The following is a 16,924-nucleotide window of genomic DNA, read 5'->3' on the forward strand; positions in this document are numbered from 1 at the left end:
AAGATGTATGTTTGTCACTAGGATCAAGGTAGTGGGGTGATTCCTTAAGACATGGTTCCCTTTTTGTTCAATGAACAAATTCTAAATAGGGAGAATCATCTTGACAGGTATTGTCTAGTCAGTAAAAATATTTTCTTTCTCTGGGCATCCAACTTGCACCAGACTTCTGAGTCTAGTAAAGAACAGATTTTAATCCATGATTATAAATTCACAAGGTTAATTTTCAGTTATTGCTTCTTTGCAAAAGTTAACATGAATGACCTGGGATAAATATCAACATAAAATTGCAAATTTATATTGAATTTCTGTTTTTGTTTTTGGGCCACACCCAGTGACACTCAGGGGTTACTCCAGCTCTGCACTCAGAAATCGCTCCTGGCTCGGGGACCATATGGGATGCCAGGGGATTGAACAAAGGTCCATCCTAGATCAGCTATATGCAAGGCAAACGCTTTACCACTCACCATTGCTCTGAGCCCTGAATTCTAAAATTGATGGCTGAAGGTAAATATAATAATCATGTCAGACATAAAGAAAATCTAGGTAATCACAGTTCTTTTTATCACTATTATTTTACATCTTTTTTGGTACAGGAATGGGTATAGAGCTGGGCCATACTCACTTGTGCTCAGGACTTACTCCTGACCAGTACTTGTGATCACTCACAGTGTCCTCCTCACTGTACTATCTCTTTGTCCCTAAATAAGCACATTTCTCTGTGGACTGTCAAATATTTCTGTGTGGTCAATGCTTCTCTTAGCTTGATAAAGGAAACAGGACCCTTTCCACTTAATTATCTCTTCTTCTTCATGAAATAATGTGTGGCTGTAACCCAGTTTCAACTCAGCCATACACAAAGCAATGGCAAGACTACCAATATTTGCAAAGTATTTACTGTGTGGCAGGCATTGCACTCTTGGATAAAGTAGACACATCACAGTATCATGTGGAAGGGAGATAGATCATAACTAAGCAGTGATAAACAATTCAAGTTAAACTCCATTCAGAATAACTTACCAAAATGCTTTTGAGCACTGAAATATATATATGTGTATATATATTATTATATATACATATATTTAAATAAGTTTCATTCAGATTCTAATTAACCCTTCTTCACTAGTTCACTACTACCCCACTACTTACCCCAGCACGTGCCTACTGGGTTGTTTGTGATATGCCTCAACCATCTATTTTGTGAAGATTTCAGAGAAATATATGTATGGAATATTATAGTAATCCTAGAAACACTCTCAGCTCCTTACAGGTTTGTACTACCAGTAGTCTTAGAGTGCCACTGTGTGAAATATTGTAAAATTTCACAAAATTTCTACTCATAGATTGGCTACCATAAAGAATATAATTGATGTGCATGAGTAACAATATGTGTTACATAAATATATGAGCATTTATATATAAGCAAACAGCATAAAAACACAAATATATATAACTATGTTCCCTTCTAAGAACATAATATGGTTCCTCATGCAAAGCCTAAGGCTAACCTGAAATTGCCACACTAATTTCCCATCTGGCTTAAATGTAAAAAATAGAGTATAAAAATCATGTTGAAACACATAAACAAATCATCAAGAGGTAAGTTACACCAAAAGACCTGTTTTTATCACTTTAAACAGAAAAAAAATAACAGGTCAATTAATTGGTTTCATAGTAATTTCAGAGTAATATAAAACCTATAAACTATTAAAATTATATATCTGATATTTTGTCTAAATTTCATGACTAATGCAAGTTCACATAATTCAAATTCAGCTTCTAAAAGTTATCTAGAAATGCCACTCTATCAGTTCTATTAATTCTATACTCAGTAAAAATAAAGACAAGCACTTTTACACCCAGAAGGCTAGGATCTAGAACATAGAAATTTCTTCAGTAGATGCACATGTCAGATGTGACAACCACCTGCAGGAGACAGGTGCTGTGTCCTGTCACCTAGCAACATGCAACAATAATACACTACTGATCTCTGTGTATATTTCTAATAATATTAGATTACTGATTCTTTTGCATATTTTATAAAGAATATTATACTATTAAACCTTTTGTATATATCACTGATAATACTGCAGTGTTGAATCTTTTGCATGTATTACTAATAACACTACACTACTGCACATTTTGCATATATTTTTAATAATACTATACTACTGATTCTGTGCATATATTATGAACAATATTATATCATGGAACCTTTTGCATATGTTATGAAGAACACTATACTATTGAACCTTTTATATATCTTCCTAGCAATACTGTAATATTGAATCTTTTGTATGTATTACCAATAATTCTATAACTACTGAACCTTTTGCATATATTAATAATACTACTACACTACTATTTCAATATCTTGCATATTATTATCAATCCTATACTACTTAACTTTTTGTATATATTTATTTCCCAGATCACATAAACCAAGATAAAATCTTAAAAATAAGTTGCAGGGCCGGCGAGGTGGCGCTAGAGGTAAGGTGTCTGCCTTGCAAGCACTAGCCAAGGAAGGACCACGGTTCGATCCCCCGACGTCCCATATGGTCCCCCCAAGCCAGGGGCAATTTCTGAGCGCTTAGCCAGGAGTAACCCCTGAGCATCAAACGGGTGTGGCCCGAAAAACCAAAAAAAAAAAGTTTAATAAAAATAAGTTGCTTAAACTATTGAAATTTCAGGTTCCTGTCATTTTCACAAGATCGCTGTTCTTCAGTGATCAGGTTTTTAATTTCACTAAAACACAACTAGGTAGAGGATGCTCCTCTCAGCTTTTTCAAGGGCCAATAGGTAAATGCCAGTTGCACAACATATTGTTCATAGTCAGTTTCTGAGTGACAGGTTGTCAAGAAAAGAAACTGAAACTCTCAAAAGAATAGCATCTGTCTATGCAAACAATGCTATTTTTTATTGTCATTTGTTGGAAGAATTCAGTTCCATATTTCACTTTGTCAGAATAGCAGCAAGTTCTGCTATGATCACTTTAGTTAAACTTTATGTGTAAGTGGTAATCTATGACAATATTTATTTATCTCTTAATGTGTTAAAATCTTGAATTGTGTTATTATAAAAATGATACTAGATATTATTCTAAAATGAAGTTTGTAACTCTCCACTGATTTCTTTGGAAAAGTTACAAATGTTCAAATTAAATTTCTTCAGATATGTGAAATTCTACAGTATTTTCAAGAGAATATTTTTAATTTTCTCATTTTCTTTTTTCTTTTTTTTCATGTATATAAATCTGCATTTAAGCACCATGATTACAAGCATGTTTGTAGATGGGTTACAATTATAAACAGAATACCCCCTTTATCAGTGCAACATTCTCACCACCAATGCCCTCCCTCTCACCCACCCCTGCCTGTATTCGGGACAGGCATTCTACTTCTCTCAACTCTATTAGGGAAATAACTACACTAACAACTAGCACGACAATGTTAAAGTTGTTTGTGTGTGTGTGTGTGTGTGTGTGTGTGTGTGTGTGTGTGTGGTTTTTGGGTCACACCCGGCAGTGCTCAGGGGTTACTCCTGGCTCTACGCTCAGATATAGCTTCTGGCAGGCGCTGGGGACCATATGGGATTCTAGGATTCGAACCATCATCCTTCTGCATGCAAGGCAAACACACTACCTCCATGCTATCTCTCTGACCTCTAAAGAATGTTTTTAATAGGAAAGTAAAACAGTTCAGATTGCACATGAACTTTTATTATTTATTAGAAAATTTAGAGATTATTCAACGAATTAGTTGAATAACTCATCACCTAAAACTTGATAAAAATCAATTAAATTGCATATCTATGTATGAATATTAAATGATCACATGAAAATAATGTTATCACATAAAACTAGTGTAAAAACTGAACATTACTGGGTGATGCCCATAAACCATCATCATCATTTGATTAATCTTTCAAGAAAAACATCTTAATTTAGTAGATTTAAATTTTTTTAATTTCTAAAAACTGAAAAAAGTATATCAATACAAATGAAAAAACTCAAGTGAGTACCTAAATTTTTCATCTATTTCTCTAAGTTCTAAATGTTCTTATTAATTTTTCCCTACTTGGTTCTCCTAGAATTTATGTATAAATTAGTTTGTGATGAAATTAGCTTGTTAGCAGACAGAATCATTTTTAGGTTATAATACAACTATAAATCTCCACCTCAAAAAAGGCTCTCAAGAATATCAAATAGCAATAACCAATAGAATAGAATAAACTATAATTTATTTCATATAGGATGCTTATTATTTGCTTATAATTTAAGATATTTAGAAATACAAAATAGGAAGACAACAATTACTTTATTAACACTGATAGAATGAACTGACGGTGAGCTGTTAATTTAATGATCACATTTGTTAATATCAACATTTGTGAGTCTCATATATTCAATGTTGAATTATAATCTTATGTTTTTGCTTGTGCTTTTGTTTTGTTTTGATCACACTCAGGATTACTCCTGGCTCTGCACTCAATAATCACTCCTGGCAGGTTTGAGGGACTATATAGAATGCAGGGAAAGGAACCCAGGCCAGCCTTGTGCAGGGAAAGATTCCTTAGCTGTGCTATCTCTCCAGCTCTATAAACATACTTTAAATTTGTGAAAATGTTAATTTGAATGAAAAGTATTAGTTGATTCATCATAAAAGTTGGGTCTTTTTGTCACTTCGTATGGTGAGAAAACTGTATCATCTGTCTCCACCTTGTGGCTATTACAAATACTGCTAATTTTACATTTTGTCCTATTCCCCACATGAGATTGAGTAGCTGTAGAAAATTAGGAATGCTTGATCTTCCTTATTTTAAACTTTCAGGTATTAGGAAGGCATTATCTCCTATGACATAAAAATTCAAATACAGAGGTCAGGAGGTTATTATAAGAATGAAGGTGTTACCTAGCAAAAACCTGACATGGGTTTGATCCACCACAATGGCAGGAGTCTGAGCACTGCCAGGTGTGGCCCCCAAATCAAAACCAACAAAACAAACAAAAATTCCAGTCAAAACGTTAGGTTATTTAAACCATTTCTGTATCTCTGTACAGTTGTTATTAGTGATTTATTGCAGACATGTTATGCAGCAAATTTGACACGTAAAACATCCATTCATCACCAGTTGAAGTTAGTTTAATAACTCAGAATTATGAGGCATATATGAAGCATGTATGTCACTTTCTAGGAAATGCCAGAGAGCAAGGGAGAATGTGTTTCTATGGAGGAAGAGTTACCTTCTTCCCCAGAAAAAAAGGAAATCTTGAGTAATACTGTTTGAAAATAATTCAAAGACTATTTAATATTTTCATTTTTATTTTTTATTTGGTTTAGGGGTCACCTGGCAGTTCTCAGGACTTATTCCTGGCTCTGCACTTAGGTATCACTCCTAATGGTGCTCAGGGTACCATATGTGGTACAAAGCACTGGATCAACTGCATGCAGGGCAAATGCCCTATCTACTGTGCTACCTTCCTGATCTTCCATATTTTATTTTTAAATTAAATTTTATTTATTTGGTTTTGAGTCATACCTAGTAGTGCTCAGGGATTATTATTGGTTCTGGGCTCAAGGATTACTCAGGGCAGGGCTTGGGGGGGACTATATGTGGTACTAGGGATGAAACCTGGGTTGGCCACATGCAAAGCAAAAATCCTACCTGCTATACTATTACCCCACTACTAATTTTAATAATGTTAATTTTTGTTATTTTTTTCATCGCTGGTGGTGTAAAGGGGGACTATGTGTAGTATTTGAGATTAAAACAGTATAAATCGCATACAAGCAAGTACATCTGTACTATATCTCTAACTTCTATGCAGTTTTAGGTGTACCAATCTTAACTGTCTAAAACACTTCTGCACATAAGCTACCAAAAGATATAAGGATAAAAAAAAACCAATTTTATAATAAATGTTCATGAAACAAGAGCAAGCAAAGAAAGCATTATTTATCTGCCTAAGGATTTACTTAGGAAATCAATCTTAATCTTGAGTATAAAATGAATCATTTAAAAATAAATAAGTTTATTTTCTCTATATGTTTTTTCAGAAAAGTTGCCCCATCCCCAATTTAAAAAGCTAGAATTCAGGATGGAGCACTGAGAAAAAGCAGGATACTTCACTTGTAACATTTCCACTCCAAAAGCTGTAGTGTTGATTAAAGTAATGACTTAGCATGTCAGTTAAGAAACTTAAACATTAAATGTGGGCCATCTGACCTTTCTCTAAGAGACTCACATATTAGACATGTACCATAGTGAGGTAATAGGCAAACACTGACCTTTCTCTGAGACACTCATGTTAAATGTGCACCATAGTGATGTCACAGGTGAACCTTTCTCTGAGAACTCACATGTTAGATATGTATCATAATGAGGTAACAGGCAAATGGTGAACTTTTTCTGAGAGACTTACATGTGCCATAGTGATGTCACATATGAATGCTTACTTTCTCTCAGAGACATCTTAGATATGCTCCATAGTGATGTAACAGGAGAACACTGACTTTTCTCTAAGAGACTCACACCTTAGAGGAGCGCCATAGTGACACAACAGGGGAACACTTACCTTTCTCGTTGCCATTTGCATGGTTTGGAGCCTTCGTTTTGTCAATGCTGTTGAAACTCTGACTTCGTCTATTTAAGTTGGAAGCTCCTTGGCCCTTGCTGCTGCTGCTGGCGGTTGGTACCCTAGAGGGCCCTGGAAGCCTGAAATAGCATAAGGAAAATTACATCATTATTGTATGATATGAAAATCTAGGAGCAAGAGATTTGAGCAGGGAGGAGGGAAGAGGAAAATCACAATACATGAGGTTCTCAATTCTCTTTTCAGAATATGAAAGTTTATATGATAAACAGTTCCATACAAGCTTAGAGGAATTTCAGAAATAACTTGTTTCACTTTTTAATATACATACTCCCAAAGTATTCTATATGCATATGCTCTTCTAATAAACAAAGAGAAATAAGAAACCATGAAGTAAACACACATTCTTACCATATTCCAGATGAAGACCACTTAAATATATTGTAATCACTATTTTAAAAACAAGAAGATCTTGAGTTAACTTGATATTGTAGGGATAATAAATAGTTACATGCAATTGCTGTTCTTTGTTAGTTTCCCATTCTGGACATTTGTTTGTGTCTTAGCTATATCCTAAATCAAACTGCACATTAGAAACAAGAAGGATAATGTTACTGAACAAACTGCAAACAGGAAATGTTTATTACTAATATTAATGCAACTAATAAAACAATCTAGTGAACAAAGTCATGTTACTAGAATTCACTTTACTATAATAATAATTAATGTATGTCTATTATGGAAGTGGCTTCAATTACTCTGTATAAAGAACAAAAAGAGGAAATTAAATGTCATTATAAATATAGAGCCCTTAACAGGACATTATAATATGTAGCTATTATTCTTGACTATTGTCAAATATTAGTGTGAAGAATTTAATTCACTGGACTATTATGTTATAAGTTTTTCTTTAAATATTTTAGTGTTAATTAATGTTATGCTTAAACCACACTGAAATATATATAAAATATCCTAAATTACATATTTTAGTAACAAGAAAATCACAAATTCAGTTAAAGCAAGCTAGACATTAAAAGTGATATATATATAAGAATACGGCATTGAATATTACCAGCATCTATGGTAGTATTTGCTGCCACCATGTGAATTTAAATGTGTACTGCTCTTACTATTTTCAAGGGGAAATAAAGCAATCTACAAGTATACATGCAACTCTCAATGTTCTGCTGTACTTCTACGTATTTTAAAATTAAAGGATGCTTATTGTGTCCAATCAATATATAACAACTTTATCATCAGAGGTTATCAGGATATAGAGTTCATATATATATACATATACATATATATACATATATATATATGTATATATATAAAGTCTTGTTAAACAGTAGCAGGACTAAATCAGGAAATTAAATAGAAAACCACAAATCAAATCTCAAAAACAAAAGATTATTTTTTGGAAGGCTTCTTAGTCTCTAAATGTTGCTTGTCCTTTGGAGTCTAAATACACATACTGAGAAACTCCCTTCAGTTATTTTGATAAAAGTGTGTCATACACAGAGGAAAATCGTTTCCTAATGATTCCAGCATTTGACTTTTGCTCCAAGGAATCTTGAATATTTGGAAGTACAATAACAGAACACAATGGTCACAGCAACCGGATTTTTAGAGTACTGATGATTAAACTCTGAATAAAGAATTCAACTAACTAATTTGGCCAAATGTCCTAATAAAAATAAACATAAGACATATTCCTGTAGCATCAGTAATGGTTTAGACAATTCATTCTAAATTTCACATGCATCAGCAAATTTTGTCACACACACACAAACACACACACATTTCCAGCTTATAATAAAATTTGACCTATTTTCTAGAAAGCATTAAAATGCATTTTAATCTTCCATGAAGGCCAGTGATCTTTAGTTTTCAGAGGAACAAATTAAAACAAATTTAAAGATCCATTTACTCTTCTCATTATCCTAACTTGACAGGCAGCCAGAACTCTGGCTCACTCACCATGGTATTAAAAGAGAGATAAAAAAAGAAGCCAAGGAGATAAAAAGAGAGAAAAGGCCTTTCTAATTAATCAAAATACTTAACTCTACTTTACATGCAATGTCTTAAAAAGCAATAATAAAATGCTCTCTATCTTAGGAGGTCATTATATATACTGACATAAAATTAATTCTCATTTTCTGTTAACACTTTTAATTTGCCTCACCAGAATAATTTCATTACTGTAGAATCAACAGTTATTTAATTATTAAAATTAAATAATAATTTTTAATTCTGTAGTCTAACAACATTAATAGATTGATAAAACCAAGGCGGAAGGGAAAGATACATACCTCAAATAAATGCTTCATAAGTGGTCCTGTGGTTAAACATTACATGATATGAGATGTCATTAGGGCAATGACTAGTAAATCAGCAGAGAGTGAGGGAGATGGCACAGATGATTACACAAGAATCAGGCGGTGCTGTGGCTTTCCTCAGCTCTTCTATCCTACCATCCTGCCTGCAACCACTTCATATTATGCAAAATTCTAATATTTTCCTCAAATTTTTATATACTAGCATTTTTTGAACAGTAAGTACATAATGTCTTGCCATTAACTATAACACACTGACTTTAAAATCCACTTCATAAAGATGGAAAAAAAACACAACTGTTACAGATAAAAAGAAATTTAGGCTGACAGAGTACAAACTCCCCCATAAAAATGAGCCACTGTTTCCCGATTCATTTCAAATTCGGCATAGGTGGCATAAGTCAGACCTGACTCAAAATGCAATCCCAGTCTCACTTCTGGAGTCTGTGACCTGGGAAGAAGGAGCCATTAACTATCTCTCAGCTTGTCACCTGGACTTTCAGCTCCCTCATTAAATAATACACAGCAAAATGCAAACAGATTGAACATAAGCATGCTTGTCCCGAAATTGAAAATAGTAACTGGCTTCAAAGAATTCAGTTTTTTCCAACTTTTCATCTGGAAGGATATAATTTGAGGGGGAAAATCAGGATGATAGGAGAAAATTATCACTGGGAATTGACCTTATGATCACTAATAAGTAATAAATTAGAGATATTAACTGACCTAGTAGGCTTTTTCTGACTGGTTGCAATTCCACTGTGATTAGACTGAGTTGCATATCTGGCTGCCAGACTGTATGAGGAGAAACAGAGAAATTGAATTAAAGAGATTCTTTGAAAATGGAAAGAAAGAACAAACTTACAAGAAAACTATGAGTTTATGAAATGCAATAGGAACATGAATAAACATGTATAGAGAACAACTTAATTAGGAAATTATGATAATGCAACATAAACACATGATCTCTGACTATGAATGCATTAGAAAATAATGCAATGTGCCCCTTAAAATCAAAGTTGTCTTCCTTAACTTTAAAAATTCTGTCTGTAAAATTTAAAATGCATTTAGATTTTTAAATTTTGGTGGTGCTGGGTAGAGAACACAGAATACCTCACACATGCACAGGGATGCTGAACCACACCCTTTAATCCACTAAGATAATTTTATGTAGTATTATTTCATTCATCTTATTAAACATAAATCTAGCCATTAAAATTAGTTGGCAAATATCCTGAAGTTTAATTTTTGTTTGACTTATAAAAGCGAAATAGAAAGATCTGAGCATAATTTTTAAAACAAACCTCTAATTTGTTCTTTCACTTTATTTGATTTAGAGGCCATACAGAGTGGGGTTCAGGGCTTACTCCTGGGTCTACAATCAAAGATCACTCCTGAGAGTTCTCAATAAACTTCAGACCATATGGGGTGGTGCTGGAGATCAAACTTGGGTCTGCTGTATACAAGGAAAATGCCCTAACCCATGTATCAGTACTCAAGTCCCCTAATTTGATCTTTTGATTCCAAACATTAGTTATAATGCTAAATGCTGAAAATCTTGTTTCTGATTTTTTTTTAATATTGGGTGGTTTCCCAGCAATTCTGGGGGTCACTGAGCTACTTAGTAGTTCTCTGGAGAGCAGCAGTACCAGGGTTCAAACCCGGGGTCCTGGGCTTGCCAGGTATACATGCCAAACCTCTGAACTCTCTCCCCAGTCTCTTTTTTTTCTTTTTTTCTTTTTTTCTCCTCCCAGTCTCTTAATAATTTACTATTTACCTCTGCTCCTAAAGAGATGGCTTCAAGAAGTTGAAAACAAAACCCATTTTTCTAAAGAATAATTTATGCAACTATTGACACAAAAGTAAAAATTCTTCAAACATTAAATAATACTAATTTCTAAGTATTGAATAATTTTCAATTATTTTTAATTCAAAGTATGACTAAAAATAAAATAGAATGTCATTTAGACATCATTTTGGAAAGAAATAAATATTTTGTAGAGAAAGTGAAATTTTATGTTTTAGTTTCAAGCTGGTTGGAGTCACCCAAGGTGTATGAAAACCAGGGGAAGAATCAGCAGCTCTATAAGATGCTGATCCCTGAGATAGTCAGAACTGTTCCTTTGTATAGTGATTCTATGTGCCCAGATGCTATTCTCATGGATTATTGATCTCCAAGGACACAAGGCACATGTAGGATGGGGAGAGAAGGGGACATTGGAGGCCTACTGAAGCCCATTTGCTTGCTTTGCTGTCAAGCAAGTGTTTTCATACAGGGTGATTTTCTTAGGCCTCAGGCATCTTTCTAAAGATCATTACTGCACTTAACCAGTGTGAGATGGGAATACACAGGTCAGTCAAAGTAACTGGACAGTTCTTGCATGCAGCTGGCCCAGGTTCAATTCTTAGAACTGAAGATGGTCTCCAGAGCACTACATTAGAAGTGAGACCTAAGTGCAAAATTGTGTGAGCCCCAAACCAAATCAAGATAGAATATTAAAATACAAATGTTCATGCTTTGATGCTTATTTAGATTCTGCCTACACTGTCCACCCTTCTATAACTTTTTATTTCTCACTTAGATGCATGAATGGAACAGCTTTGCCTATGACTACACCTTCTTTTTTTCTAAGATAAATCCATAAATGATCTCCAGCCTAAAGTTTCTATGACCATCAGTATTTTTAAATCATAGTCTGGATCCCACTATTCTTTTGATACAGACTTTAAGCATTTAACCCAAATCTCAAATCTGAACTTAGTGTCCCCTGGATCTAGAGTATTTAACAGATATCCAAAAAGTGTCCAAAGTCTGTCCTTATTTCAAATGGTCCCTTCTATCTTTGACTTCTTTAATTTAATGGTTCTATTGAAATTTTGCATCACCAACATTTTCTGCTAGGAACAATAAGAAATTGTCTCATAATTACCCTCTCTTTTATCTGGATGTGCCCTCAATCCTGTAATCTCCAATAATGCTCTTTAATTGCCTGGCTGTCAGTCCATTTATTTTTCCAGGAAAATCCAATCATTCTTGCCACAGTCCCAAGAATGAACTTTCTCGGGAAAGAAATAATAATGCCAATTTCTTTGAAAATGCATAGACTCCCTTTTCTTGCAGTATAGAAGCTGGGCACTGACATTTGGTCCACAGAACACTCAGTATGTCTGCCCCGCCATCTTATTCTTTCTGCACAACTTCCCCACTGCTTCCATGGTCTCCTTCCTCTGTCCCCTTCCTTGCTCATGGGTCTTTGGCTCTTCTCAGCTAAAAGAAATGTTTCTTCTTTTTCCCACATTGAATCTTATATTTTAAAATACAACTCAGAAATCACTTTCCATTATGCATGTCTCAAGCCTTTGGGAGTTAGTTTTGTCTCCCATTGGTGTATGTCTTGATTCTTCTCAAATGAGATTTACATGGATATATATTCTGTGAAAAATAATATGACTACTGAATGGATCTTATTGTCATCAACAAGGGTTGGAAATATGTTCATTTGTACACTCACAGTTTCTATCAAGGGATTGGTTTGTGTTATAAGTAAATAATAGGTCAATATTTATTGACTAGTATAAAACAATTATCAAACAATGATACATTATATCACCATCTGTTAAGGAATTCATGAATAGAATTATCAAGAGTATATTAAAGGAGAGAACAAAAGCCATTCATTTATATATGTTTTAATTTAATGACAGTCATTTATTTTTATTTTCTTAGCTATTCTTTACAGAGTCCTGCAAAAATTAGTCTATTCATTACTAAAAACTAAGACTAAAAGATGTAAATCTAAACTCATTAGTTTAATTTATTTTATTTTATTTTGGTTTTAGGTTCTTGCTGAGTCGTGCTTAAGGCTTAACCCTGGCTCTGGGCTCAGGAATCTCTTCTGCTGGGTTCAAGGGACCATATTAAGTGCTAGGAATAGAACCCAAGTCATCCTAAAGCAAGGCAAATGCCACTTCCACTTGTTCTATTTTTTCAGGCCCTTAACCTCATCTGTAAAATTTGTGCATTCTGTAAACAGAACAACAGAATTTGAACTTTGGTTTGTTAGTATATGAATTTTTAAGGTTTCTTTTGGACTACATTTTTCCTGAGTACAGAGCCAATAAACCTTGAACATTGATGGTGTGGCAAAAAAATAAATAATGGGGCACCAGGCGGTCCCAGTCCCACGCGGGTGCAAGATGAGGATCAAAAAATGTTATTTCTGTTCCGGACCCATCTACTCCGGCCACAGCATGATGTTCGTCCAGAACGATTGTAAACTGTTCAGATTCTGTAAATTCAAGTGTCATACAAACTTTAAGAAAAAGTGCAATCCTCGCAAAGTAAGGTGGATGAAAGCCTTCCGGAAAGCAGCTGGTAAAGAGCTTACAGTGGATAATTCATTTGAATTTGAAAAACAAAGAAATGAACCTATTAAGTACCAGCGAGAGCTATGGAATAAAACTATTGATGCAATGAAGAGAGTAGAAGAGATCAAGCAGAAACGGCAAGCTAAATTTATAATGAACAGGTTGAAGAAAAATAAAGAACTACAGAAAGTGGAGGACATCAAAGAAGTAAAGCAAAATATCCATCTTATCCATGCCCCTGTTGCAGGCAAAGGAAAACAACTGGAAGAAAAACTATTACAGGAATTGCAACAGGATGTGGACATGGAAGATACTTCTTAAAAATCCCACTGCTTATAACATTGAAAATCTCCTTTGGAAACTTAGAACTTCTAAATAATTGTTTTGTTATCTTACATAAGTTCTCTCAAATCAGAGATTTGAGGATCCATCTACATTACTATCACCAAAGTATAAATTAGTGTATGTGTTAGATTGGTTCTTATTGTTAAACTTTCACTGGCAGGTATGTAAATCTTGAGCAAAGGAAGTGCATTTAAGAAATAAAATGGTCCTATCATCTGGATATGGTATTGACTATTAACAAAACTTGATGGCTCAAGTTGCTATAAAAAACAAACAATAAAACAAACTTAGGTAAAAGATACTTTTAGTCTCTAATAAATTCTCATATAAAATACTCAACTAAATGCTACCTTTAACAATTTTAAGCATCATTTTCATCTAGATATGCAAATCTGGCACTTTAAACCTGACCACTTTCATGCCCATGATCACACGTCACTGATCAATCAGCCACAAAACGTTCTGCCAAGCCCTGTAGTAGCTACAAAATATTCCCAAGTTCATAATTCCAGGCAACATTTATCCACCAAAAAAAATAAAAATAAAAATTAAATTTCATTTTCATTTCCTTTCAATATGTTCTGATCAAAATATGATTTTAAAGATTTTATTTTTTGACTGGATATAACTCAAAAGGCTGGAGTACTATGATCTGATGAGCACTTCCAAGTGGGAGCCCAGCACTGGGCAAGTATAGACTCTAAACATTAAGTATATATCTCCTTAAAAGGAAAAGTTTATTTCACTATAGAAATTTTGTAAAAATAAAATAAATGTATTTCTGAGCAAGAGATATAGTACTGTTGTACTATGCATTTTCTTTGCATGTGGCCAATATAGATTCAATCCATAGCAGCCCATATGGATCCCTGAACACCACCAGGAGTACTTCCTGATAAAGAGCCAGTTGAAAGCACTGATCACTGCTGAGCATGGCCCAAAATTTAAAACACACACACACACAGTGTATTTTTACTGTATAATTTCTATAGGTTGCTTACTTATAAAAGAAAAAATATATAAAATTTAATTTTTACATTTTTTCTTAAAAAATTGTTACCAAAGTATTAAGTTCATGTTCTTTATAAAAATTTTCTAAGTGAAAGAGTTTTTAAAAAAAGACCAAAACATACTATCTGAATCTGATACACTTTATTATTCTTTATCTCCACTGGCCACTATCAAACTTTAACTCTCATGACTTACCCTCTTTAGTGTTTACTCGATTTTTGTTGTTTACTCTTCCATTCTACAACTCTATCTTTTGACCGGTTATAATCATATCCTGAGGTACTACCACAACTTGGTAAGAAATCAGGACTCTGTTCTGATTGTAAGTGGAAATTTGAAAATCTGTCATGTGTGTACTCTTAGTGGGCAGATAATAGGAAGTCACTGCTGTGGTTCTGGTAAGTCTAGTGAGGCCCAGACCAAGGCAGAGATATGGAAGATATAAATGATGGATGTGAGAAGTTCAAACTGTGGACACAAGGATTAAAGGGAAGAAAATAATATCTCTGCTGGGCCCTAGTCTCTGAATTGAATTACAGAAGATAAATATACAGAATGAAGATGCCAAAATGGAATGGGAATGGGAATTTCATTTTGGGACACAACTCCCTTTCAAATAGGGAGGAAAAAATGCTAGCTAAAGAGCAAACAAAGCTTCAGAAACTCTAGTATGTACAAGAGCCAGAAACAGACTTTCCCTGTTCTATGAATACTTTGTACAGAAAGCTCCATAAATCAGTGAGAAAAAAGAAGTAACTAGTCATTGACCTTTGTTGCTAACCAGAGGGTGATCAAACAGGAGCACCCAACCATGACTCACATCAGCAGAACTAGGAGACAGTACTAATCTAATACTACAAGTTTTGCTACCTTGGAGGAATAATAATGATACTAAAATTATCTAGTAAAAGTTCCACACTTCAGATCCTACCAAAAAGATAAAACAAAAATAAAACAACCATCACCAAAAAACCCTGTTAGAACTTATTGCACTTTTTCCGATTTATACAAGGTTTGGGTTTTAATGAGCCTATTTCTCTCCTGATGTGGATACATCTTCCTTAAACTGGTAAGCTCTGAAGTAATTCTCTGAGTATAACTGTCAAGACTGATCTCAGGTTCAAAAGTACACTTGCCTAAACTGAGAAACTCAGAATTTCCACCAAGACTTACTTCTACTTCGGTCAATAGGAGGTGTAACAGCCCTGAAGGAGAAAGAGAAAAAGGGAAAGACACTACTTCTAAATTGTCTCATTTGGCAAAGAATGAAGTATTTGAAAATAATGAGAAAATGGATATTCAGAATCAGGAAACCCTACATTCACATAACAGCTAAAGTTCACTTTGTAGTATTAGGCTTCAGAATCAACAAGTAATTGGTTTCACACATCTAATATGTTCAATGGTAATGACAGATAAAAATACTGACAAATTTGTTTAGTGTTGTGTTCAATTACTCTAATAAGCATACCTACTTATATAATCAACTAATTCATGAATCATTAAAATTATTTTATTGATTGTGTCCATGTACTGCCACTTTGTTATAAATACACAGTATGGAAAAATTACATTTAAGTATGTAGTGATTATGATTTTTTTTTAATTCTGGCACACACTTGGCAGTGTTCGAGGTTACTCATGGCTCTATGCTCAGAAATCACTCCTGGAAGGCTTGCTGGACCATATGGCATGCTGGGAATCGAACCTGGGTCCGTCCTAGGTTAGCCATGTGCAAGGCAAAAGCCCTACTCCTGTGCTATCTCTTCAGCCTCCAATTATGATTCTTATTTTTGAAAAACTAAATCTTTGATATGAGGTGTGAAAATTAAAAAAACCTTCATAGTATAATTTGGAATTTTAAAGAATCTGAATTAACCTTAAGCCTGGAAAGAAAACACAAAACTACTTAGGCATTTGTAAAAAGATTATCCATTATTTATTGTCTGTGTAGGTAAATAGTGTCAAGAATTGAACCCATGTTTTCATATATATACACAATGCACTCAACTACTCAACTACCTCTCTAGTCAGAGTTTCTGTGTTGTCTAATTCTCCTAGTAAAAGTCTAGTTATATCGGTTCATAGAGCAGAATCCTAAGCTAGTCTACTCTCCCCAAATCTTGCTCAGCTGTTATCTGCCTGCTTCTCAGCTGCCAAAGGAATATCATAACTTTCCTGTAAGGTTTATATGGGGATTAAATTGTCTGTCACTTAGAAGCTCTCTAGTAAAAATGCATGCTGCATTAGTTAAAGAAAAAAATCATATCAA

General features: G+C 34.1%; 2 protein-coding genes across 2 annotated transcripts in view; one reads left to right on the plus strand and one right to left on the minus strand.

The window, feature by feature from the left end:
• Positions 1–16,924, minus strand: part of NAV3 (neuron navigator 3) — a 531,493-nt gene that overhangs the window by 178,539 nt on the left and 336,030 nt on the right. The window contains exons 6-7 of the mRNA XM_049783639.1: positions 9,655–9,723; positions 6,575–6,714 (exon numbers count right to left, since the gene is read on the minus strand). Of these exons, the coding sequence (XP_049639596.1) occupies positions 6,575–6,714; positions 9,655–9,723 (209 nt within the window). The remainder of the gene's footprint in view (positions 1–6,574; positions 6,715–9,654; positions 9,724–16,924) is intronic.
• On the plus strand, positions 13,126–13,627 carry LOC126022644 (probable ribosome biogenesis protein RLP24). Its single transcript, XM_049783617.1, has one exon. It carries the CDS (start codon positions 13,126–13,128, stop codon positions 13,615–13,617), a length of 492 nt encoding a protein of 163 aa, XP_049639574.1. The 3' UTR covers positions 13,618–13,627.

The sequence above is a fragment of the Suncus etruscus genome, chromosome 11 (genome assembly GCF_024139225.1).
Source record: "Suncus etruscus isolate mSunEtr1 chromosome 11, mSunEtr1.pri.cur, whole genome shotgun sequence".
In the NCBI taxonomy this organism is placed as follows: Eukaryota; Metazoa; Chordata; class Mammalia; order Eulipotyphla; family Soricidae; genus Suncus; species Suncus etruscus.